Source organism: Asterias amurensis, chromosome 11 (genome assembly GCF_032118995.1).
Source record: "Asterias amurensis chromosome 11, ASM3211899v1".
Classification (NCBI taxonomy): Eukaryota; Metazoa; Echinodermata; class Asteroidea; order Forcipulatida; family Asteriidae; genus Asterias; species Asterias amurensis.
Window position 1 is genome coordinate 10,609,144 of NC_092658.1, and position 25,033 is coordinate 10,634,176.

General features: G+C 38.6%; 1 protein-coding gene across 1 annotated transcript; it reads left to right on the top strand.

The window, feature by feature from the left end:
* The first annotated feature begins 421 nt into the window (after positions 1 to 421).
* On the top strand, positions 422 to 16,661 carry LOC139944326 (helicase POLQ-like). The gene is made up of 17 exons (XM_071941320.1): positions 422 to 515; positions 1,375 to 1,942; positions 2,488 to 3,625; positions 3,997 to 4,175; positions 4,505 to 4,705; positions 5,186 to 5,464; positions 6,382 to 6,527; positions 7,339 to 7,590; positions 8,097 to 8,238; positions 8,585 to 8,689; positions 9,415 to 9,637; positions 10,322 to 10,482; positions 11,167 to 11,265; positions 11,969 to 12,148; positions 12,707 to 12,820; positions 13,420 to 13,554; positions 13,978 to 16,661. Exons 2-17 carry the CDS (start codon positions 1,436 to 1,438, stop codon positions 14,125 to 14,127), a joined length of 4,011 nt encoding a protein of 1,336 aa, XP_071797421.1. The 5' UTR covers positions 422 to 515; positions 1,375 to 1,435; the 3' UTR covers positions 14,128 to 16,661.
* The last annotated feature ends 8,372 nt before the right edge of the window (positions 16,662 to 25,033 follow it).

Here is a 25,033-nt window from a genome sequence, read left to right on the forward strand (position 1 = left end):
TATAATATCGGGAAACTAATAGCAAAGGTCTACAATTAAGCTTTGATTGAATCATTCATTAAAATATGCTTTTGTTTACAATACAAACAACAGCGAGAAAAAGGACCCAAAGAGCAAGGACGAGCATCCCCGTTGTAAGTTTGGTTGTGGTACCCCAGTTTATCTTTCGTCTAGGGATTTTCTCTTCCTTGTTTGCGAACTGCTACGGCTTAAAAAAGTCGGTTTACGTAGATTTAAGAAAAAAACTGTTTACTAAAAACGAAAAAATGTTTCTTTTTTTGAGGAATAAGACTCTGTAAAACCTTCCTCAATGGTATAAAGATAAATGTATTTGCAAATCGCAACCCAACAAAATAGTGACCAAATCAATTTTCGGGAAACCTGTGACAATTTATAACTCGAGAGGGCGGTGTTTAAATTACTTGAAACCATTTTTAAAGATCTCCCTTTGATTTTGTTTGATGGAATGGTAAACAACATTACAATGCTTTATTTCCCAGGGTAAATCCATGGAGGTAGGACACAAATTAGCCAATATTTCAAATTAGGGAAAAGTTTCCGTATGGCGCCACCACTTTTTCATTCGAAATAAAATAATATAGTATCTAATTTACCTGATTGACATATCCCTTTTTGTAAAAATGAGTGAAAAAGTGGTGGCGCCATACGGAAAGTTATCCCAAATGAGTTAGTTTTCATGTTTAGGTACTTAAATTCAGGACATTTGTTTCTTCGTGCTAAGTTTGCACAGTTTGCAAAATACAAATAAAATAGAAATAAATACTAACAGAATTAGTAAATTGAAAATTGAAAATGTCAACGAACCAAAAAACCGAAGACAGTCGTTTTTGTTTTAGGTTTATCATTTATTAGGCTTCATCCTCCAAATCTAGCTACCCTAAATCTACGTAGCATTCAGTAAAGTCCACTTCTGCATGTAAAGCTGAGGTGAAGACTAGGTGTGCGTAAAACAGGAGGAATTGTGCTTAGTTAGAAAAGAAGTGCCTAATTGCTTGATTTTAATTTAGTTAGTCTAGTGTGGACAAGATTTAAACTTAATGAATCAATTTGTGTTTCTGTATGGAGTAACTCACATTAACCATATAGAAAGGACAGAGACACTTACGAACAGTATTCAACTTTTATTATTAAATTGTAGACCCAGTAACTGGGGCGCTGTGTTCCTTTTTTCAAAATATTGACATTATCACCATCACTGTTAATTATCAGTCCTTTTTTTCAAAATGTTGACATCGATACTGTCAAAAAAAGGAATACAGCGCCCCAGTTACTGGGTCTAAATAAGTTGTGTTTATTTTGTTATTTAAACTTGAAATGTGTCCGCTTCCTTTACCTACATGTGTCTTTGCATAGGTACATGTACATGTAGGATGGTAAGACAACTCAGAGTCAGTGATGATGTCAAATAACAAGCATGGAAAATTTGTCTGACGGACCTAAACGTAGAGTAGCAGCAAGAAAGAGAAACCTAAAGGGGGTTCAATCCTCAGCCAAGAAACTCAAGGCTTCAGACACCCACCACACCCATCCTGATGATGGGTCAATCCAGGATTCAGATGTGTGCAGTAAAGACTCATCATTACAGAAACAACCTTCATTTGAAGGGGTGTTCGTATCAAATCATGTGGATGGGCTTAGGAGAGAATTAAATAATTCCAGGTCGAGTCATGACACACAGTCACAGACCCAATTAAAGATCACAAATCTAAGTGACATTGCATTGATTCATAACGAGGGACCGTTGTTCAGAGTGCTGACAAGTGATGACCGGGGGCTCAGGTCGACGATCGATGAACCTCATGTTGGGGATTCAGTGCCGAGCAGTCCCCTGGTGTGGCCTGGAGAGGAGGGGGATTGTGGGAGGGTAGTTCGTTCTCATGGCATATCGGCTGTAGCTCAAAGCGCTGTTACAAGTTCAGAGGTAAACCCTTTAACATTTTACCATCATTGACATTGTTTTCAGAATTTTTTATTTATAAAAGTTAGTTTTTCTGAACAAAATGCCAACGTGTAACACCATTCCTAACTTTATCTTATACCTTACTTTCAATTTCCAAAATGATTTGAATGATTTTCCCATACTTGTAAATGGATCTTCATCGATAAAAACTGTTTATTGCCTTTGCGGATTGAACCTAAAATACCCAGCTTTTTGAGGTACATATTTTTAATAATAAAGTAGATCGTAGATACGGTATTGGTACAGTACTTTCAGAATAAAATAGGTCACACATGTACAAACTTGGCACCAACCAAATTTGGGATGAGAGAAAAATCAAATGGTCCTCATTGGAATTTGAACCGACGCTCTACCACTTGAGCTATGACGCACAGTTGTATACTCCTTCGGGTTTTTACTAAGAACCATATTTTTCTCTCGGTGTTGCATGTGTGCTTAACTGGGTAAAGTGTTGTGTTTGTAACCATGGCACTGCAAGAGTTAATTATCTGTTTTATTCTTTACAGGAAGCGACACCAGACTGCAGTCCGCTGCCGCCCACACCTCAGGGACGACGTCTGAAGAATATCAAGTTACTTCCATCTGTAAGGACTCAGTGCAACGTTTCTGCCGATTGGGATGGCAACGACTCTTTCTTTGAGCGACTTGACATGGATCAACTTATCTTGAACTCTCAGACAGAGCTCAAGGGTACCGTGAATGAAACTAGTTCTGGGACTTATCCCTCAATGAGAGAGGGAATTGGAGATTGCCCAAAGCTCGTTGGGAGTTCCTCGCCAAGGTCTCAGGCACATCTTGAAGCCAAGTGCAGTGTTGTCCGAGAGAAGGTGCTATCAAATGGTTGCATACCACAAGACCTTGTGAGAGACAAAAACTCAGGTAGAACTTCACATCATTTACAACTAGAATGGTGTGATGAGCATAACTCAGAAACTCCCGGAGCAGAAAGATGGTTTAGTAAAATCGGTACTAAGAAAGAGAGTATCGAGGAGGAGCAGGCTGAAGATTTATTCTCAGCTCAAGGAAAGAATGTCCTTCGAGATGGTTCAAATCCTTCAAGGTTAAATGCTGAACGTCTTTTGTTTGAATCTTGTTCCGATCAAGACCTCAAGTATGTTAACGAAACATCTTTACCGCATCCGCATTCTTTCCACACTGGAGTAACTCCGAAAGAAACATCGTCCAGACTTTCAGAGATTCAGACTGACTGCCAAGATGCTACTAAAACTGATCCAGGAGCAAGTTTGGTTGCAGTGGCTGACTTAACGACCCCCAAAGTCACCTCTGCAGGTAGCAAGTTGCGGCAGAGGTTGCAGAGCAATGCACGGGTGACCACCCAGACTGACTGCCAAAATGCTAAAACAGAAGCGGGAGCAAGTTTGGTTGCAGTGACTGACCTAACGACCCCCAAAGTCACCTCTGCCGTTAGCCGGCTGCGGCAGAGGTTGCAGAGCAATGCACTGGTGACTACCCCTCAGCAGACCCGCAGTGCTGAGCTTCGCAAGGTGAAGGTTGAGGAGGCTTTGACTGAAATGCTACAGGAGAAGAACAGCATTGAAGCCAACGACATCGGCCCATTCTACGGTTTACCAAGCAAGGTTGCTCTTATGCTGAAGGAACACAGAGGGATAGATTGTCTCTACGGTAATTTTGTTCTTACTTGTACATGTAGTCAAAGAAGATGTGGTCAGTTTTGATAGACAAATTGACAAGATCAGGACTTGAACCTGCAACCTCTTGATTAATGTGCCAGCGCTCTACCAACTGAGTTATCTAGTCAGTATGCTCTGATCGTCTTCAGGATCGGAGCATACTGATCCAAATGTTAAGAGTCATTAAACATCGATTCTTCACAGAACCAACACTACTCAAAAAGAGATATTTACACTGCAAACCGAGTCTATGTTTATAAGTAAATGGACTGTTTGAGGGCACTCAAAAACAGTACATCATATACCCGCTTCGAGTAGACAATTTTCATAACAACATCTTTCTCTTCTTTCTCACCTTTCCAGATTGGCAGCATTCGTGCCTGACTCTTCCAGCCATCCAGCATTCTCGCAACCTCATCTACTCCTTACCCACTAGTGGAGGCAAGACGTTGGTTGCCGAGATACTCATCATGAGGCAGTTGCTATGCAACAAGAAGGATGCCCTGCTTATCGTCCCATTTGTTTCCATCGTACAAGAGAAGGTATGTACTATGCTGAGAGGCTTTTGAATTAGGCGCTTTACATGTCTTGGTAATGAGCAATGGAGAGCTGTTGATGGTATAAAACATTGCGAGAAACAGCTCCCTCAGAAGTAACATAGTTTTTGAGAAAGAGGTAATTTCTCACTCAAATATTGAACAAGCCTTTTATTAAGCATCTGAAAGCACACAAATTTGTGCAACAAGGGTTTTTTCTTCCATTATTCTCTTGCAACTTTGATGATCAATTGAGTAAAATTTCACAGATTTGTTATTTCATGCATTTGTTGGGATAAGATAGTAATGACTTGCTATTTTGTATTGTGTTCCAGGTTGCTTCACTGTCTACCTTTGCTATTGAGCTAGGCTTCCTGGTGGAGGAGTACGCCGGTAGTAAAGGCGCAATCCCACCCCGCAAACACCGCAAGAAGAAAACGTTGTACGTGGCTACAATAGAGAAGGCACATAGTCTGGTGAACAGCCTGATACTAGACGGGAGGATTGAGACTCTGGGATTGGTCGTTGTAGACGAGGTGAGAGGGAGGGTAGTTGAAGGTTTTGTTATGGTGTGACGTAGCCGAGTGATGACTCAAGCTCTGGTCTTTCTGACCAGCAGAGTGTGGGTTTGAGTCCTGTCTTTGGCACTTGTGTCCCGGAGCAAGATACTTTACCCTATTGCTTTGACATTGTTGTAGAATTGGTAGTGCATGTCAAAGAACCCAGGGGTCTATTTCACGAAGAGTTAGGTTAGGATTAGTCCTAGGAGATATTAAAACTTTAGGCTAGTCCTAAGCTAGGAAGAGTTAACTTGAGATAAGACTAGTCTTAACTTTGTGAAACCCACCCAAGAAATTACTAGAGTAGGGGTGACCCCTGTGTTTCTGTTTCACACAGCAAATGCTATGCTACAGGTTTTCTCCAAGCTACAGTGATTAAGTTCACAGTGATTAGAAGTACATAAAAAAAACGAAGTAGATATAAATATTTACTGATGAACTTAACTCTGTTTCCAGCTACACATGTTGGGGGACGGTGGGCGTCGGGGGGCCAGCCTTGAGGCCTGTATCGCCAAGCTTCTCTACCTGAACACAGCACACATCATTGGCATGAGTGCTACGCTGAGTAACATCCAGGACCTGTGTGACTTCGCTAGGGCGGAGGTTTACAGCAGCGACTTCAGACCTGTGGAGCTGAAGGAGTACATCAAGATTGAAGATAGCATCTTTGAGATAAATCCATCAGCGCTTTGTCCTGACGATAGGTTCATTCATTCTAGAATAGTGGCATTCCCAGTGAGTAATAATAATAATAACAAGTTCTTATATAGCGCATTTTACAATAAACTGTATCAATGCGCTTTACATTAGTCCCCTGGTCATTGGGCCAATAAACATCCCTTTAATCTTTCTCAGCTCCCATTAGGGAGTATACAGCCCCGAGCTGCTGTGGTGCTCCGAAAGCTTTTCATTCACAATATCAACCTCTACCCTCGCAGGTACCCATTTATATCCCTGGGTGAAGAGAAGCAATTACAGTAAAGTATCTCGCTCAAGGACACAAGTGTCATGACCAGGATTCGAACTCACACTCCGGTGAATTAGCACCAGAACTTGAATTCGATGCTCTTAACCACTCGGCCATGACACTCTGAGTATACATCTCAATAGGTTGCTATTATCACAAACTTTGTTTAACCCTACTACTGTCTGACCGTTTAATACCATACACTGTATTCGGATGACAAATTTCTACGCTAGCCAGCAATAATGCTATCATTTCATGAATGCATACACACAGTACACATATAACCCTCCTACTGTATGATCCTTTAGTATCATCCACTGTGATTTTGAATTGAAGATAAATTACCTCAGCCTGCAATATGATATTATGTGGTGAACTGAATACATCTACACAGTTGCTACCTGGCATGTAGATACACACATGGTGTTACCGCAAACCAAATATATATAGACAATTGCTATCGTACAAATCTTACACCATGCAAATCGTCAAGTATAACAGGTGTATCAAGCCAAAAGTGTGAAATATGGTACCCGAATTTGATGTAAACTAAAAAATATAAAGCCAAACAACAGATAAAAACAGATCTGAAATTTCAAGTAGGGCATTCAAGACTCAAACAATGCTGTAGTAAAACTTTGCGTGTTTGCATCGATACTCAATACCTGGTTTACTTGTGTTTCAGTATGATCGTGCGATGCGTCGGAATGACCCCGATCATTTAGTGGGGCTGGCCCTGGAGGTCATACCATACAACTCGTGCCTTGTCTTCTGTGCCACCAAGAAAAGCTGCCAGAATGTGGCTGAATTTATCTGCAAGTACATGCCAAAGTAAGGACAGTTTAGGATTTTAAAACTTTGAATGGTGGAGGGTGGGGGATTGTTAAAAATCAAATATAGGAACTAGGCACGCATGCAAGTTGTTGAGATTTCAAGATCTTCTCAAAAATTCTGTGCGCCTTGGGAATTTTCCTGACAGATGTAAAACAATCGCTAAAGGCAAAAATAATTGTTCACATAATTGTACAATATTTTTCTATATTAATTTTGTGTTTAAAATAGATTTGCTCACTGGTTTTGTTCCTTTTTTTTTGTCACTTTTGTCATCCCTCTTTTTAATATACATCAAGTCCATTAAAGGCAGTGGACACTATTGGTAATTACTCAAAATAATTATTAGCATAAAACCTTACTTGGTGACGAGTAATAGGGAGAGGTTGATGGTATAAAACATTGTGAGAAACAGCTCCCTCTGAAGTGACATAGTTTTCGAGAAAGAAGTAATTTTCCATGAATTTGATTTCGAGACCTCAAATTTAGAACTTGAGGTCTCGAAATCAACCATCTAAACGCTCACACCTTCGTGTGACAAGAATGTTTTTTTTCTTTCATTCATATCATGAAGTTCTATGACCGATTGAGCTCAAATTTTCACAGGTTCATTATTTTATGCATATGTTGAGACCCACCAACTGTGAAGGCTAGTCTTTGACAATTACCCATAGTGTCCACTGCCTTTAAGGGAAATACAAACAAGAAATATTTTGTAAGTGAGTTTTTAACCCAAGAAGATGAAGGGTTGAATCTGCCAACAACTTATTTTGTTTTATTTTGTTTTGTTTTTTGTTCATGAAACAAAAAGAAATTTAGTCAAGAAGATCACGCAGCACAAGTCCAAAGAGAAAGCCATTCTCCTGCAGTCCCTACGCCGTGAATGTGACAACCACCTGTGCCCAACCCTCAAGCGCACCATCCCCTTTGGGTTGGCGTACCACCACAGTGGCCTGACCATGGATGAGAGGAAACTGATTGAGGAGGGTTACTCTGAGGGTACACTGTGCCTCCTGGCGTGTACCTCTACCCTGGCAGCTGGGGTTAATCTACCCGCTAAGAGGTGAGTATTATGGTATTAATAATAATAATAACAAATTCTTATATAGCGCATTTCACAATAACCGTCTCAAAGCGCTTTACATAAGTGCCCTGCTGTCGATTTCACCAAACTCTTCCTAACTTAGTGTTAATCTTAGGACTTAAGACGAGTTAAGTTTCGCATCCTAAGGCGTGGTGGGACGCATTGAACCCATCCTAAGTTAGGACGGGTTACTCGTCCTAATTCGAGGTAGGATTAATCCAATGCGCTTTACATTAGTGACCTGGGCCCAACTTCATAAAGCTGTTAAGCAGAAGTCAGTGCTAATTAATTTCCTTGCTAAGCAAAAATTGAGTGGGACACCAGTCACACCAATGTAATTCTAATGTATTTTTGCCTGGTAACTTGTTTCTGTGAAGCAATACTTTTTTGTGAGGTCCTGAGATAAATCATTTCTGCACGGAGTCTTTCTCCTGCAAGATAGGATATCAAAATAAGACATGGTTTGTTATCCCTTGCATGTATAGAGTCATCCTGCGAAGTCCCTACATTGCCCAGGACTTATTGACGAGTACCAGGTACAAGCAGATGGTTGGCCGTGCAGGAAGGGCCGGTATCGATTCTTCAGGAGAGAGTATTCTCATCGTCAAACCCAAAGAACGTCAACAGGTAAGAAGTCATCTGGAAAGTAGGGTTTGTGATAGTTATAATCAGATCGGTCTCTCGGGTTATGGCAAGAGATAGCTGCTGCATCAAGAAACCTCTTCAGAGTTTTTGATGAACCCAAAGAAGGATAACCTCTTCATTTTAATGATCTTGACTATGTCTAGCTTGATGCCTATTTCTTAATGGTGTCATTTCTTATCCTCTCTCTTCTAAAAACATCTAGTATCCTTCTTAGACAGGGAATCTTAAGGAATCTCATTCAGTCTGTATATGTATCTATATGTTGCAAAAAAACAAAACTGGCATAAATGCATCAGAACGTCAATCTCTTTTTTTGTTTTCCTTCCAGATTGCTGAGTTACTGAGTGGGCCAATAGAGGCCTGCTACAGCAGTCTACTTCATGATGAAGGAAAAGGAATCAGGAGTCTCATTCTGACGTTAGTTGCCCTCAAGGTAAAATAGCCCCAACCTTGAAATCTTAAAAAATGCTCTTCTTTGACATAAGGCTACTTGCAAACCCTCCGTAAACTTGATCTCTTCTTTCATCCTCTCAAAACTCTCACCTCTTTGAATATTTTCCAATTAAATAAATTGTTAAATAGGGTTATTGCTCAGGCCTTTATAAGTTTTGTTGATAGTTTTCATATAAAGTGTTTTGAAATGGTTCTTTGAAAATGCATCAACGGTTTGGCCCCAAGTGTACCTTCAGGAACTCGTTAAGGTGTATCCACCACCTGCTCAATACATTAGTTCTTTTGCACTAAGACATACAGACAGCAGTCCTGCATGTATTCATCACCATCTCTTTTTAACTTTTCTCCGCCTCACATCAAAACTGCTAAAATTGTAGACGAATTCAACAAAAAATACCTGTTTGTTTAATTGCCATTCATTATGTTGTATAGAGCATAGAGACTTGTCTGTGGTGTGCTATATCATCATCATCATTATCATCATTTAGGCTATGTTCATCTAGTGTAAGATGTAACCCTCATGTAAATGCCATTCATTTCTCTTTTTTGCAGTTCTGGTCCATGTTGTTTGGGCATATACCCTGATGTCATCTCTCCATCTTCTTCTCTGTCTACCTCTTTTCCTTTTCCCGGCCCTTGGTGGCCAATCCATTATTCTTGTTGTCCATCTAGTGCTATATAAACACTGATATTATTGTTCAACAGCTCACAACTGATCGTCACGCTGTCCTGAGGTTCATGGAAAGAACACTCTTTGGTGTCCAAGCCACTAGTAAGGGTCATGACATATCTGCTCTTATGACGGTAGGACTGGACCGTCTCTTGGACTTGAGGCTCATTGAAGAGAGACTGCCGAGAGACAACGTCCAGAGAACACCCTCTGAACTTGAGTTGACTGTCACTAAGCTTGGGCAGGCGGCTTTCAAAGGTAAGCCTGGCTGACTGCCTTGGTGCAAATTGACACCTTGTTGGGGCTTGTTTGGGATGGGGCATTTGATGTTTGTGAGGTTTGAGGCACATGATCGTGTAGCATGTCATCGATGACAAGAACAGTGCACTGATTTTCTGATAACCTTGATCAATTCACTGTTTCTGCTGTCTCCGTCTTGCTCTACTTATTTCATCACGCATCCAACAGCACAATTAAATTAAATTCAATTCAAGTCAAGTCAACATTTACTTCATGCCACTCTTCTCAAGATATGCAAAATAATAAGCACAGAGGGTGGAAAGAAAATAGTTAATCTATGTAAACAAAAATAAAGAGAAAATGAGGCTGTCAATTTAAGTTGAGGCTTGTAGAAGACAGCCTAGACAGACAAACTACAAACAAGGAGACAAGACAAACAGGTAACAAGAAAACATTTACAACAAACAGACTGGGTTGCTATGAGAGATATGTATTTATAAACTAGCGGTGCTAAAGCAAATGTCTGATGGCATAATGTAGAAGCTGGACTGCCTAAACAAGAGAGCTATGCCACATAATTGGAGAGAAGAAAATCTTTTGTAAGAATACTTGAATCGACCCACAGACAGCAAGTTTTAAATTTTGTCATGACTTCCATTCTTCTGATAATGGACCTGAAATCACTTCCACTTCTCCCCACAGGATCCATTGACATTGACCTCTGTACTTCTGTCTACGCTGACCTGAAGCAGGCCTGTGATGGAGGCCTGGTCCTGGCAAACACCCTCCACCTTCTATTCTTGGTCACGCCATATGATCTTGTTCCACTCAGCAGACCCAACTGGGCCATATATGACCGACTGGTATGTACAGTGTTAAATGCTCACAAGGATTTTTTCCCCCAAAGTAGTACCTTAAAACCTTAATGGATTGGTCAGAGAAGAAAAAGTATATACACACAAAAAAAGGACAAAACAAAACAACTTTGAAATCAAAAGTTGGGTCAGCATATTGGAAAAACAAGAAACTTGATAATTTGTAATGGTCCCTAAGTTAATACACTGATGACATTAAAGAAAATGTAAAAGAGATTAGGATTGTTGTTTGTTTGTTTAGATGATCTTCCCATCAAGGGAACTCTGCAAAACCCCAGAAGGGGGTAAACACCAAGCTGGCAACAGCCAATCTCTCTCACAAACATTGGTTTAATGTTTTTGATTATGAATTACACAAATCAAGAAATTGTGGTTCATAACTAAACGACAATACTTATTCTAGATATTGCAAAATCAGCGGTAAGCTGGGGTTCGAACCCACAACCTTGTGATTGCAAGTCCTGTAGTCTAACCACTTGACCACGGATTGGAAAGAACATGTGCATACAAACATGTATTCTATAGATGTATAACCAATGAAAATATTTGACTTGGTAATAAATAATAAACAACAAATGTAAATAATGTTGTCATTTGGGAGGCTTTAAGTTAAAAGGGCGACTATACCTGATATGGCTGAATTTATGAGGTAATTTTTGTTCTCAATTTCAGTATTCTAATCTGAGTGAGGGTAACCTGAAAGTGGCTGAACTCATTGGAGTTACCGAACGATATCTCAACTTCAAATTGGCCGGCAGGAAAATCAACAAAGTAAGTCCAGAATTCATTATTTTCCCTTCACTAACGTTCTTGTAAAATTCCATGTGCGTAAAGCGATCAAAGTGAAATCCACAAGTGCCATTTGGGATTCTAAAAATCAAGGTGTTGCAGTGTATTCAGCAGCCACTGCTAGCCACCGAGGCAAACCACTTCTCTTGGCAATAAGTGCACTGGGTTCTTTTACGTTTATTATTGAACAATTTTGTGATTGTTAAATCTAGAGAGCTCGAGGTACACTACAATTTCCGATGTTTTTGGTTTTTTACTTTTTAACGTTGGCTGAATAAATAATTCTAATTCTAAATAATTTTAATCTAATCTAATCTAATTACACAACACACGGGACCTACAGCTTAATGTCCAATCCAACAGGAAAAGCAATTAAAGTGTTTTGCTTAAGGACACAAGTGTCAAGACAGGGACTCAAACCCAAACTTTGCTGATAAGAAACACTGCTGCTCTGATAACCACTCGGCCACAACACACCATGATTGAATGAGAAGCAATCACTGTTAAGTGACGTGCTCAAGAGCATGTGCGTCACGCAGGGGGGGGTTCGAACCCACACTCTGCTGACTCATCAGAACTTGAGAGTGTTGTTGACAAGATTGCTTGACCACAATACGCTACAAGCTGAAAGGCTTCAATTCGTCTATTATCAGTGAAAACAATAAATGTCCATATTTATCTCCAGATTGATGAACGGACAGACTTCAATGTGCAGCGTTTTTACCTGACTTTGATGCTGTGGGAACTGCTGAAGCAAACCAACATCTGGGACGTTGCCTCAGACTTTGAGATGCCTCGGGGCTTCATCCAAAACTTGTTCACTTCAGCTGCAAGTTTTGGATCCAGCGTGCAGCGGTTTTGTGAGGTAAGTTAAATATTCAGCGGAATTGGGTTCACTAAAAAATAACTGGCTTTTGCTTTTTTTCATCATAGGGTTTACTCAGGTCGTTTCAGTTCAAACATGAATAGTCCAATCCTAGGAGATGGGGATCTTTTCTAAAGACATTATTTGACTACAATGTTCCTTGAATGGTTAAATAAGAAATAATTGAATAGTTGTGACAATCAAATGTCTTCAAATTTCCTTGATTTTGTCCGTAGTTTAGTACGGGATATTTCTCTGGAGGGTTGGTAGGCCTACTGGTATAGGCTTCATGAACAAGAATTTTTAATGCCTAAAGGATTAGACCATTGCAGAATAGCTCGAGAAAGACTTTGAGAAATAGAAAATAGGGATGAGAGGTCAGGGTCGTTACAAGTTTGTGAAATTTATACCACAGGACATTTTCGTCAGTGAGCAGTTCGCAACAAATAATTACTTGTTTTTTTTGTCCACTTTATAATCAATGTGGTTTTACTGAATAAAACCAATCGCCTTTGCGCCGGGTGATTACCGATCCTTCACTCTATTCTTTCCTTGCAGGATCTGCCCGAGTTTTGGGCTTATCAACAGCTCCTCACTAAAGTGGTCTTTGACCTAACGTACTGCGCCACCGCTGACCTTGTCTCATTATTGGAGGTGCCAGGGGTCAAACAGGTCAGTCACCTCTATGTTACAAGCTTATATGCACTTGTTTTCATACTGTTTGTTTTGAACAAAATATTTACTGAGTAATAATAATAGTGATACTTTAAGATCTATATTTGGCCCCTTTACATAAAAATGATCAAAAGCACAAACATATTTAAAAATGCTTGTCAACAGGCCAGTCCCCAAACCACAGTATGGGGATAGGTAGTCTGTCCCGCCAACAGAGGACTAATAATTACATATTACATGTACATAAGCCTATCCCTACTGGAATTGGTAATATTTTGATTTTTTTTAAGGAGACAGGCACCTCTAACCCTACTTATAAAAAACTATATATAACTGAAACATCTGATTGCAGAAAGAAATTCAATATCAGCTTATAAGTTTGTTGCTGTCGTTTTTGTTTTTTCCTAGTGTCGAAAACAAGCTAAAAGCTCAATTTCCCTCTGTTTTCTATTTTAAGAAAATGGAACAGTGAGATGAAAAGCAGGCGTGTGAGAATTCACACCCTCACAATTAAAGTCACACTATTCCAGTATTTGTTTTTCTTACATTTTACAGCAATAGCTAAGCCTGTTTGTGTTTTTGTGTCTGTTGTACAGGGTAGGGCAAAGCAGCTTGTTAGGGCAGGGTACAAAACCATCCGCCACCTCGCCCATGCCGACCCCAGTCAACTCACTGAGAGTGTACAACATCTCCCGATGAAAATTGCCCAGCAAATTGTGGCTGCAGCTAAGGTAAACTCACACTTTCCAAGTTTAACATTCAACTACACATGAGACTATATAACAGGGTTTCTGCTGATCCTTAAAAAGTATTCAACAATCTTAAATTGGACTGTTCAAATTTAAGGCCTTTTTTAAAAAGGTAATAAAAAGGCAACACAAATATGACTTTACAAGGGCAACAACAAAAATCAGAAATCAGACTAAAGTAGAAGGAATATCATGCCTGGACTAGCAACAGTAGTGAGACGAGATATAGTTCAAAAGGGGAAAGACCAGTAACAATGTAGGTTAAAAAGAGCTACCACGGAATCAACAAAAACAGGTAATTTCCCTCCAAGAATGCAACATTCCAAAGACACCACCAGTCGGTGGAAAAACAATACTTCAAGAACCAAGCTTTGTAATTATTGATGACAATGTTTGACTTTCCAGATGGAGCTCGCTGAAAGAGCAGATGCTCTGAGAGACGAAGCTGAAGAGTTGGTCACAAAACCAACGCCTGAAGAGCTTGATACTCTGCTGCAAGAACAACTAGTGACAGGGACTGGACCTCAAGAAACAACTGGAAGCCAGGCTAGGTGATACTAAGTCTGTGGGCTGGTAATACTTTCTGTTAACGCCATCTGAAGAACAACAGCTGGTGACTGGGACTGGACCTCAAGAAACAACTGGAAGCCAGGCTAGGTGATACTAAGTCTGTGGGCTGGTCATACTTTCTGTTAACGCCAACTGAAGAACAACAACTGGCGATAGAACCTGGACCTCAAGAAACAACTGGCAGCCAGGCTAAGTGATACTCATTCTGTCAACGCCAACCAAAGTATTTAATAACAACTAGCGCATTTCACAGTAACCGTCTCAATGCGCTTAACATAAGTGCCCTGGTCATTGGGCCAATAAATTCCTTTCTCAGCTCCCTGGGTAGTGTACAACCTGGGCAACCGTAGTGCACCAATGGTTTTTTGTACACAATATCAACCTCTACCATCGCTTGGGCAGTTGTGGACCTTTAAAAAGTAAATAAAAATAGCGTCTGTTGTAAACTGCTTACCAACTAAAAGGACATATGGTATAAATGCCAAAAATGGTTATTGACCTGACGTTTTGACCCCAGCAGAGTCTTTCTCGAAGGCCTTTAAATGGCCGACACAAACCCAAAAATCAAATCCAGCCTCACAAACAATACCATCTCATGCAAATACAACGTTGATGATTTGCAAACCATAAACACTTAGCCCCATGCACACACTTGGATTTGAACCACTCTTAATGGTAGTTGGTGTACAGCCTACATTGTTTAAGCATAGAGCAAGTTATGGTTTAAGTCATGTTTAGCCATTTGAAGTTTTCTGTAGATCAGGAAGAGTCGGCTGTTTTGACAGATACCCCTCTGTATATCAGCTATCAATACATGAAACAAGTCAAATTAGTTCCGTACTTTGTTTCCTGATCAACTCGCCCAGTGGGCTTACCTTCTAATTCTGTTTCAAACCACATTCGGTCCTTAGATTCAGCGGTTAAATCAACTAGCGTTTATGGATTGTTTATTGATTTGATTTGTCTTCAAGTCATCAAACTCTTCTTTCAAAAAGCAAACACTCCTTATCCCAAGTATAATATTTGTTTTGGCCCAGAATTCTTCTAGTTGAGATAAAGATAGAATCGGCATGTCAAGGGTAAATAGAGTCTAGTGTTTTTTCTTCTCCATTACACAATGTGAAGGAAATTACTCTATTGTGATACACAATATTAAATGCATACATCCTGGGAGGGTGTATGTAAAGTGTCATTGCAGGTTTTTATGCTTTTCACACAGGGCTTTGGGCAAGAATTTGGACAGGGGTTGTCCAAAGTTGCTGTGATTTGAAATAAATTCGCATCCAAATTTGTCAATTACAATACTTTAGATAAGGGGGAAGACCAAGCAAAGGGCCTAGTCCATTATCATTGCAGGTATTTAAGCTACAGGTGTTTAACACCGTGTTGGTTCAGGGCTTTGGGCAAAAATTAGGACAGGGGTTGTCCAAAGTTGCTGTGAATTGAAGATAAGTTGGCATCAACATCTGTCAATTTCAATACTTTAGATCAGGGGGAAGACCAAGCAAAAGGCGAGGTCCATTATCATTCCAGGTACGCTCTTCACACAGTGTTGGTTCAGGGGTTTGGGTAATAATTTGTACAGGGGCTGTCCAAAGTTGCTGTGAAATGAAACAATTTGGCATCCAAATTTTTCAAATGGAATACTTCCAATAACAAGGGAGTATAAGAGTGGTGACAATGCCGAGCAATAGGAGAGGTCCTTATCACATTGACAGTTTTCAAGAACAAATCTACACAGCAAAGTAGATACAGATATTTACATGCACATGGCGTTACTGCAAACTTAATATACAACAATGAAAGAGGAATAAATAAAAAAACCAAGAAATTTGTTTTGTGGCAAGCACAAGATCATATCTTTACCATCATACTTGTCAATACCTCAAGTTCACCTTTTGCATTTTGTTTCCATAATTGTGGATAAACTGAAATATGTAAAAAAAGGAAAAAACTAATTGATTTTGAAAAGAAAGATGAGAACTGTTACTTGTTTATACCCGATGGAGAAATCTCTAATTACAAACAAAGATGAACTATTTACAAGACCTCGCAGGAATCACACATTTAGGGGTTATTTATTGTTCTCGCATGTCATCGAAGAACCGTATAAATATACAAAATGCCGTAGATGTGGCTATATTTATTGTACATGGCTGTATATAATAGATGAATTAGCCTCCTGACTGGCATTAAAATAAGCAATGAAATTGGCAAACTTGGGATGAATTCATTAGTGCAATGCTGGTTTGTTATAATGGCCTATATATGGACTCAAAACAAGTATAAACTTATCCGTAGTTTCAGTTTAGGAAAATGTTTCGGAGGGAAGGGGAAAACCTTTCCTGCTCCAAAAAATAGATATAGGAATGACAGTCAATAACAGTCATCGAGTGACCGTCAAATATGTATTGTTTTAATGTGGTATTTTTTTTAAAGATTATAAAGTATGTGTCTTTATTTGAATTCAAGATGGTGAAATGTATTTATTTATTGCTCTGACCCTCACTTGGGTTGGACATTACGTACTTATTATTAAATATTGAAAAAATAAATTATTATTAACAAGCTTTAATGAAGTGATTGAGTGTTTGTGTTTCCTTGTTTCTTGAGTGAGGGTTTAGTAGCTAAGGGCAAGGGTAGGGGTTTGGGTTACTGCTGGGGTAAACTTAGGGAAGGAGAGGGAAGCCTAAGGGTAATAGTTAGGACTTGAGTTAAAATTTCAGGGGTGGATGTTTAATGGTTGTTTGGGTAAAGGGAGCTATTACTTTGAAAGGATGTGGTTAATGGGCAAAGTTTAGGGTTATTGTTTGGGGTTTAGGATTGAATTAAGGAAAAGCTGTGAGAGTTGGGGTTTATGGTTGAAGTTTTTAGTGAGGGTGTCTGGGGAGGGTGAGGGTTTGTGTTAGATTTGGGGTTATAGACCTTTATCACGGTGCAGCCATCTTGAACCTCTCCCCTTGATATTAATGATACCAAACAGAGGCAGGAAGAACAAAATAGTCTGGTTCCTATTTGCAAAATGATTTTTAGCAATCATTATTGTTCGATACGAGGTACATGACAAAGATGGAGGCAGCATGATAAAGGTCTATAATGAAGAGTTCCAAGGGCGAGCGTTGGGGTTTGTGGTTTAAGTTTTTAGTGAGGAATGGGTAAGAGCTAATTACTGAGCCCTTCGATATGCCACTAGGGGTGTGATAAAGCGCTATAAAATAACCCAGTATTATTATTAATTGATAAGCTCGAACTTCACACACAAACAATTCATGAACCCAAGACATTCATTTCAATGTTCAAAACCCTTAACCACTAAACCACTTCCTCTACTTCAATATCATTGAAACCACACAGTGGATACAAAGCCAGAAAACACACACCAAGATTTGAACCCAAGACATTCATTTTATTGTTCAAGACCCTTAACCACTAAATCACTTCCTCTTCTTCAATATCATTGAAACCACACAGTGGATACAAAGCCAGAAAACACACAACAGGATTTGAACCCAAGACATTCATTTTATTGTTCAAGACCCTTAAGCACTAAATCACTTCCTCTACTTAAAGATTGAAACCACATAGTGGATACAAAGCCAGAAAACACGCAACAGGATTTGAACCCAAGACATTCATTTTATTGTTCAAGACCCTTAACCACTAAATCACTTCCTCTTCTTCAATATCATTGAAACCACACAGTGGATACAAAGCCAGAAAACACACAACAGGATTTGAACCCAAGACATTCATTTTATTGTTCAAGACCCTTAAGCACTAAATCACTTCCTCTACTTCAAGATTGAAACCACACAGTGGATACAAAGCCAGAAAACACACAGCAGGACTTGAACCCAAGACATCCATGTTATTGTTCAAGACCCTTAACCACTTAACCACTTCCTCTTCTTCAATATCATTGAAACCACACAGTGGATACAAAGCCAGAAAAACACACAACAGGATTGAACCCAAGACCTAGTCAAGCTGTATTCATTAAATGTTGATCCATCCAAATAGACCTTTTACACTGACGTCATGATCACAAAGCCATCTTAGAGTTAAAGACAATGATGAAATTATAGAAACGCGAGGGCACCCTACCCAAATTACATCAAAATAAATAAAAACAAGTCATTTCAATTTGTTTCAATTCTTTATTCAAAATGAATCGATGATGACACACAAATCGCCATCCTCTTTTATTGGAAAATACCATATCAACTTTAAAGGTACTATTTACAATAAGTACAACCATTGCATGAGCCAATATTCCCCTAAATAAAACTACATTTACTACTGAGATCCATGGTTAAAGAGTAGGCTATTTAAAAATGTTCCCAAACAGATCAAGAGAAGTATTCTAGGACATAGCGAAAGAAGTATTCTCAAACATAGCAAGAGAAATATTCTAGATCATAGCATGAGAAGTATTCTCAAACATAGCAAGAAAAATATTCTAGAACCTAGCAAGAGAAGTATTCTCAAACATAGCAATTTTGCCTAAGAAATTTAAAGAGTAAAACTAAAATAACCGAGTATTTAAAAGAGCCTTCTGTTTTGCTCACACACAATCTAAAACAACTCAGAAGCAATGGGTCTATTACCATCGCTGTTCCTTTGGGCCTTAGGCAGTCCTGAAACCTCCTAAACTTTGTTCAGTTCAGTATTGCAGTCAAGATCTAAAAGTCAGAGACTGAGACCGAAACAAAGAACTCCGCCGAGGCTTAGTCGAGACCTTCAACACTGGTTGTAGTATGTTGCACTGGCAGTCAAAGAACTGGCAGTCAAATGGGCACACAAGGTTGCTAATCCTTCAGATCAACAATATCTACAATAGATGGGTTGCAATACGCATCATCGCCCGCCAAAAGTGCACGCGTGAATGCGCTGCGCGTGACTCTCAGCCAATGGTAGCTCTTCACGCGTGCACAATTCATCAAACATGGCAGCCATCTATATCACCCATTTACTCCTGGGTGGTGAGAAGCAAATGTACACAAATTGTCATGACTGGGATTCGAACCCACACCCCAATGACTCTACCATCAGAGTCTAATTTGCTAGACAGCTCGGCGGTGACACGCCACAGGGTTCAAGGTGCCTCTGAACCCGCTCTTTAGAAAGACCTACATGCCGTGTCTTAATTTGCAGCAGTGGTTGTTGCTAAGGGTGGTGTTGCTAAGTGTGCATCACAAGCTTCAATGCATGTTACCATGGCGATTAAATATCAGCTGCAAACGTTAATTTGGAAACGGCCATTCTTTCCTCTCAAAACAATGATACATGGAGTCAAATTTTGATTGAAAAAAAAAAAAAAAAAAAAAACTCACTCGTAATTTTGTAAAAGAAATCTTCATTCAAAATTTACTAACAAATCACCTTATAAAATATCAGTTTGTGAAAAGCAGCTCTTTAGCACAAACCTTATCTGGTTTGGACTACAACTCAATCATCAGAAGGGCTTGACACTAAACAGACACAATTAAGAAACAGAGCCTGCCATCAGAGTCCGAACCAAATACACAAACTTTACAGTCAAGTTCTGCTTCGCAAAAAAGCTTGCAGGCTAAAACATTGCTCAATGTCAACTATTTGTAACAACCATCCCCCTCTCCAAAAAAATCAACAAATCAAAAATCAAATGTTGATAATGTTATCTACTCATTAGATCAAAGTTCTTGGCACTAAAAGTCCTCAGAGATTTGAAACCTAAAACCAACGCCATTTTCATTTCATAATTTCTACATATAAGTTTCACTACAAATCAAATCAAATCTGTTATGAGTTGTAAATTATTTGTTCTACTCTTCTATTAGTCAAACTTCAATCCATGTAACTCAATGCCACTGATTAAAAAAATAAAAAGTGTTATGAGCACCAAAAACTAGAGAGATATTGCACGAAAAATGCTAAATTTGGGGAGAGTGCTGTCTTTTTTCTATAGTAAAATGACATAGATGAAACCTCTTTACGTAACAGTAAAACACTATGTACCTATCCCATGAATGTAAATTGTGCATTATAGCTCGTGTACAATGCCAAACTGGCGGAGTTGTGAATCTGCCTAGTGCACAACACTATGGCTGTTGTCCACCACTAGTGTATGAACCATAGAGCTATATATTGACTAGAGCGCTAACTTGCTCTGCGTTTTGAAGCCACCCTGGGCGCAGACATGTTTGATGTGTTGCGTGAATTCGGACTTTTAAGGGAACACACATTGCCGTAATTATTTTGCATTCGGCATGTGCGCTTACGTACGCAACTGTCCACTTGCGTACGAAAACCGTAACTTCGACTTGATTGCCATACTAAAAAAAGTAAACGCCCCTTTTAATCATGACGCACATGAAGTTCGCAGTTTGTGCGCTGATCGGCAGATTGTGCATTCACATTTACTGCATTTTTTGCTTCGATGGCCGGAAAAAAAGAACAAACGCACTATCATGCAAATAGCCGTACAATTGCCATACAAAATTTCAAGCTTTTGTATTGGTTTGTACCTAAACATGGATGCGCCCACACGGCTTCAAAACCTTAGTGCGTGTATAACGGGGTGTTAGCGCTCTAGTCAATATATACAGCTCTATGGTATGTACGCATCCATGAATGTATAGCAAGCTTCACCAGAAAGGTTATTGATCATGGCAAATCTGCATGTAGATTACAATGGTTATGTTTTGTTTCTATGTTACACCACAATTTTACAAGGCACAAAATGGATCAATATATAGTATTTGTACACAAATATTTGTACATTATTGAGTCGACACAAAACCTTTGAAAAGACACCCAAACCAACCTCACCAATATGATATCAGAAAAAAACAGTTTTGTGCTTGTACATAATATACACCCAAGAATATTTTAGAAAGATACGGCGACGTCATATTTACAGAATACTGTCCTTGGAAATGGTTGCATCTCATAGTAGGTTAATATATGGTACTAGCCGAGGTTGGACGCTCGCAGTACCCAAAGAAATCCAACAAGGACCCAATTTCATAAAGCCTGTAAGCACACAAACTTACTAAGCACAGAATCACCTTGCTTAGAAAAAAATATGTTCGAGCCAACATTCCATAAAGTTTACATTGCTGCGACTGGTGCTACATCCACCTTTTGCTTAGTAAAGAAAGTTTCCAAGCAGTTTCTTATGCTAAACAGCTTTATGAAATTGGGCCTTGACCCAATTTCACCGAGCTGCTAAGCAATTTTTATGCTTACTAGAAAGAGGTTACCAGTCAGCCAACTCTAGTTACATTCACTGTTTCTGAATGGTTCCCATTTATTTTGCCAAGTCAATATTTTCTGTTTTAAAAAGCAGCTCTTTAAAATTGGGTCGGAGCTCGATTTCACAAAGAGCTAAGATTATTCTTAACTGTGTCATCTTAATTGCTAAGCAAAGTGTGATGTCACAATACAAATTGACAACTCATCTAACAGTGTCTTAAGATGAATCTGGATGCTTTGTGAAATTGGGCCCAGCCTGGGTTTGTGTATTGCCATTTCTCACCATACAAAAACAATTCCAACACTGTTAGTAAAAATATAGTTTATAGTCCACATTCTTATTGCCAACTTACGTGTCCTCCAAACGAAAAAGTTTCCATGCATTCTCAGTATTAGAATTTAGAAGTGGTGGGTTCCTTTTATAGTTCCATAGACTTCTCATTATTGAGTAGCTATCTTGTTTTTCCCTCTCTGCAACTCAATGCAACCAACACACCAACACATGGCATGAAGACAAATAAAGTCTGGTGCATTTAAAAACCATGACAATTCGAATTGTAAAGTCATTGAGTATACAAGGTACCAGACCAAGATACTGTAGCTGACCCCAAAATAAAAGTTTTGTAGGCAGTTTTAAAACCCTTTCTCTCACGAGTATAAATTGGCACACATCATGATAAATAACAACCTAATAAAAAGTGTAAATTTACAGAATTTGAAGTACACATTTTAAGGAACATTTTTACTTGCCAATTCATACAATGTTATCAAGAGCTACTACATTGTACTAGGCCATTGAAATATATTATCAACCCAATTGTTTAATGACTTCGATATTTTTTGTAAGAAAAAATCTAAATTTCAAGAGAATGGTACATCAATGTTTTAAAATAGATATTTTTTAGAAGGATACAATTAAAACCACCCCAGAAATCTCATTGAAATTCAGGCTCATGCTAAGGAGAAAAGCATATGAAATTAGACTTTTTCATTTGTTATTATTATTTTCTTTTTGAGGCTGTTGTTTGTGAATTAAGAACACAATTTTCATTTCCTCTTTGTTGAGATCATTTACTCCCAGTGGAATGATTTGTCGAGTTGATTAGTCTTTTATCAACTAACAATAGGTGTTCTTTACATCCTGTTGCCAAGTGTGGCGTAATCTCAACATAAATCATTTTATTTCTGTCTGCAATTAAATTGGCATCCATCTAAAGTCATTTGCATACATCCTTTAAATGATGAAAGTAGACCATTGAAAATGCTGAACACAGGCTGCAATTTCACAAAAATTAGCTAAGCACAAAAATACAAGTTTTTACTCGACAATTTGCGACTGGTATCCTTCTCATTTCTGCTTAGCAGAAAGTTGTTGAACACTTTTTCCCCCAAGCGCAGCTCTATGAAATTGGGCCCAGTTGTCGTGTGCGACAGCTCATGCAGGCCCTCTATGCAAGCTGGGGATTTTGCGGCATGCCCGTATGGCAGAGTAACTTGTTAATGTGAAACAGACTAAAACTTGCATCTCAGCGGGTCTATTTCAGTCTATGATCCCAGTTTACCAATGTTTCCCTGCCATTATTACTAGGACGACACTTTACTAGGACGACACTTTTCACTCATCGGGCATGATATTCATTCCTTAGAGAAGGGCTGATATTCACATAATCATAGTGTAGGCTTTATTTTTCAGGCTGTTTGATCACACTTTGTCTGATTTTTCCTAAGGGCAAAACAAAATTGGAAATCAGACTAAGGAAGAATATCGCGCCTGCTCAATATACACATCGCACCAAGGCTTTAAATTCGGTCACGCTGGTGCTTAAAATGATTGCGTAAATCTCATTTGTTGATGATGTCTGTGATGCGTAAAGAAATGAAAGCTGGTCTCAATGTACGCAAAGAGCCGCTCCAGTAATGAAGACATTTAGTATAATAGTCGCTTGGAATCATCTACATGTACAAAGCTCTGGACTGTTCTTCAACAAAAGACTCACAAGACCAATTTCACGGTGCTGGGCACCATAGAATTATGTGGCGCCATATAAAGCATAAAGCATTTGGCAGGCTGTGTGCAGAATTAAAATCAAGCAATTCCATGAAATTGGCACCGGTCTTTTGATGGTGAAACATTGGAATTTAGGTAACATCATACCCAAAACAGATAAAAGAAATGTATTATGTACATCTCTGATGTTATTATGAAGTAACAAAACGGGGCAAAATTTCATACAGCAGTTGGGTAGAAAACATTCAATAACAAATGAATTTGCTAAGAAAAAAACTTATAAAAATTAGGTAAAATTAAAAAGTGGGGCACCTTCTGCTAACCGATTTCTGCTAAGCAAACTTTTGTGCTAACCAGCTTCATGTTGTTGACCAAAAGATATTTGTACACCATTTATGAAACATCCCTTGAAAGCAACTTTTGTATGAAATAAAAATATGAATTCATCTCAACAGCAAACAGGATACCAATAACGTACAATACTTGTCTCTTTTGTTTTTACCTTCTCCCTTGTCACTTCTACAAGACTACAACTTTATTACTTCAGCTCTTTTCTTTAACTTTCTACTTCTAAGGGTTGATGATCTTTAATAGAGCAGTTAAAGGCAGTGGATACTATTGGTAATTACTCACAATAATTATTAGCATAAACCCTTCCTTGGGAACGAGTAATGGGGAAACGGCTCCCTCTGAAGTAATGAAGTTCGAGAAAGAAGTAATATTCCACGAATTTGATTTCGAGACCTCAGATTTAGAATTTGAGATCTCGAAATCAAGAATCTGAAAGCACACAGGCAGCTTCGTGTGACAAGGGTGTTTTTTTCTTTCATTATTATCTCACAACTTCAACAACCGCTTCAGCTCAGATTTTCACAGGTTTTTTTTTTTTATGCATATGTTAGATACACCAACTATGAAGGCTAGTCTTTGACAATTACCAATAGTGTCCAGTCTCTTTAATGTTTTTACAATATCAATGATATGAAAACACAATTTCTCTTTAAATTTGGAAATCAAACAAATGTGAATATTGGAATGATTGAGAAAACAATTTATTTAAAAAAGAAGAAATTATCACTTCAATCTTCAACATTGATTTTTCATATAAGTTATTAATTTTAATGTCTGAATATTTTCTTCTAACCAAAAAAACTCATACAATGTACAGCAGCAACAAAATGAGAAAACCCTGCAAGAAAATATAACAACCCAAAGGAATTTCAAAATGTAGATAAAATAACACTTAATATTTTTTAATTTTACACTACAAATCCAAGCTGTTTAAAAAAAGAAAGCAAATTCTAAAGTTAAATTTCAAATGTAAATAACTTAAGAACCCATTTTTTATACAGGAAGAAAAAAAACTTATGTATTAAATGTGCAATTAAAAAAAGTAAACAGCAAACTAACTACCTGCGTGTTTTCCATCAATGTTTGGTATAAATAAATGGGAAATATGGGCCTGAAATTCAACAGAGGCAGACCGTCATGAGAAGAACGCCATGTTAACTGTTCAAATACTTGAAGCAAGATTCATTTTGATCTTATAAATGTCAAAGTAAAGGTTAAGACTCCCACGATTGAAATTGAAGAGCTTTGAATCAGTAAAGTGTGATTTATGCTCTTTTAAATACTTTATATCCAGGA

Coding starts and splice junctions, on each gene's coding strand:
- LOC139944326 (XM_071941320.1), top strand. CDS start 1,436: ATGGAAAATTTGTCTGACGGACCTAAACGTAGAGTAGCAGCAAGAAAG. Junction 8,239..8,584: donor AACCCAAAGAACGTCAACAG/GTAAGAAGTCAT, acceptor TTTTCCTTCCAG/ATTGCTGAGTTACTGAGTGG. Junction 10,483..11,166: donor GGGCCATATATGACCGACTG/GTATGTACAGTG, acceptor TCTCAATTTCAG/TATTCTAATCTGAGTGAGGG.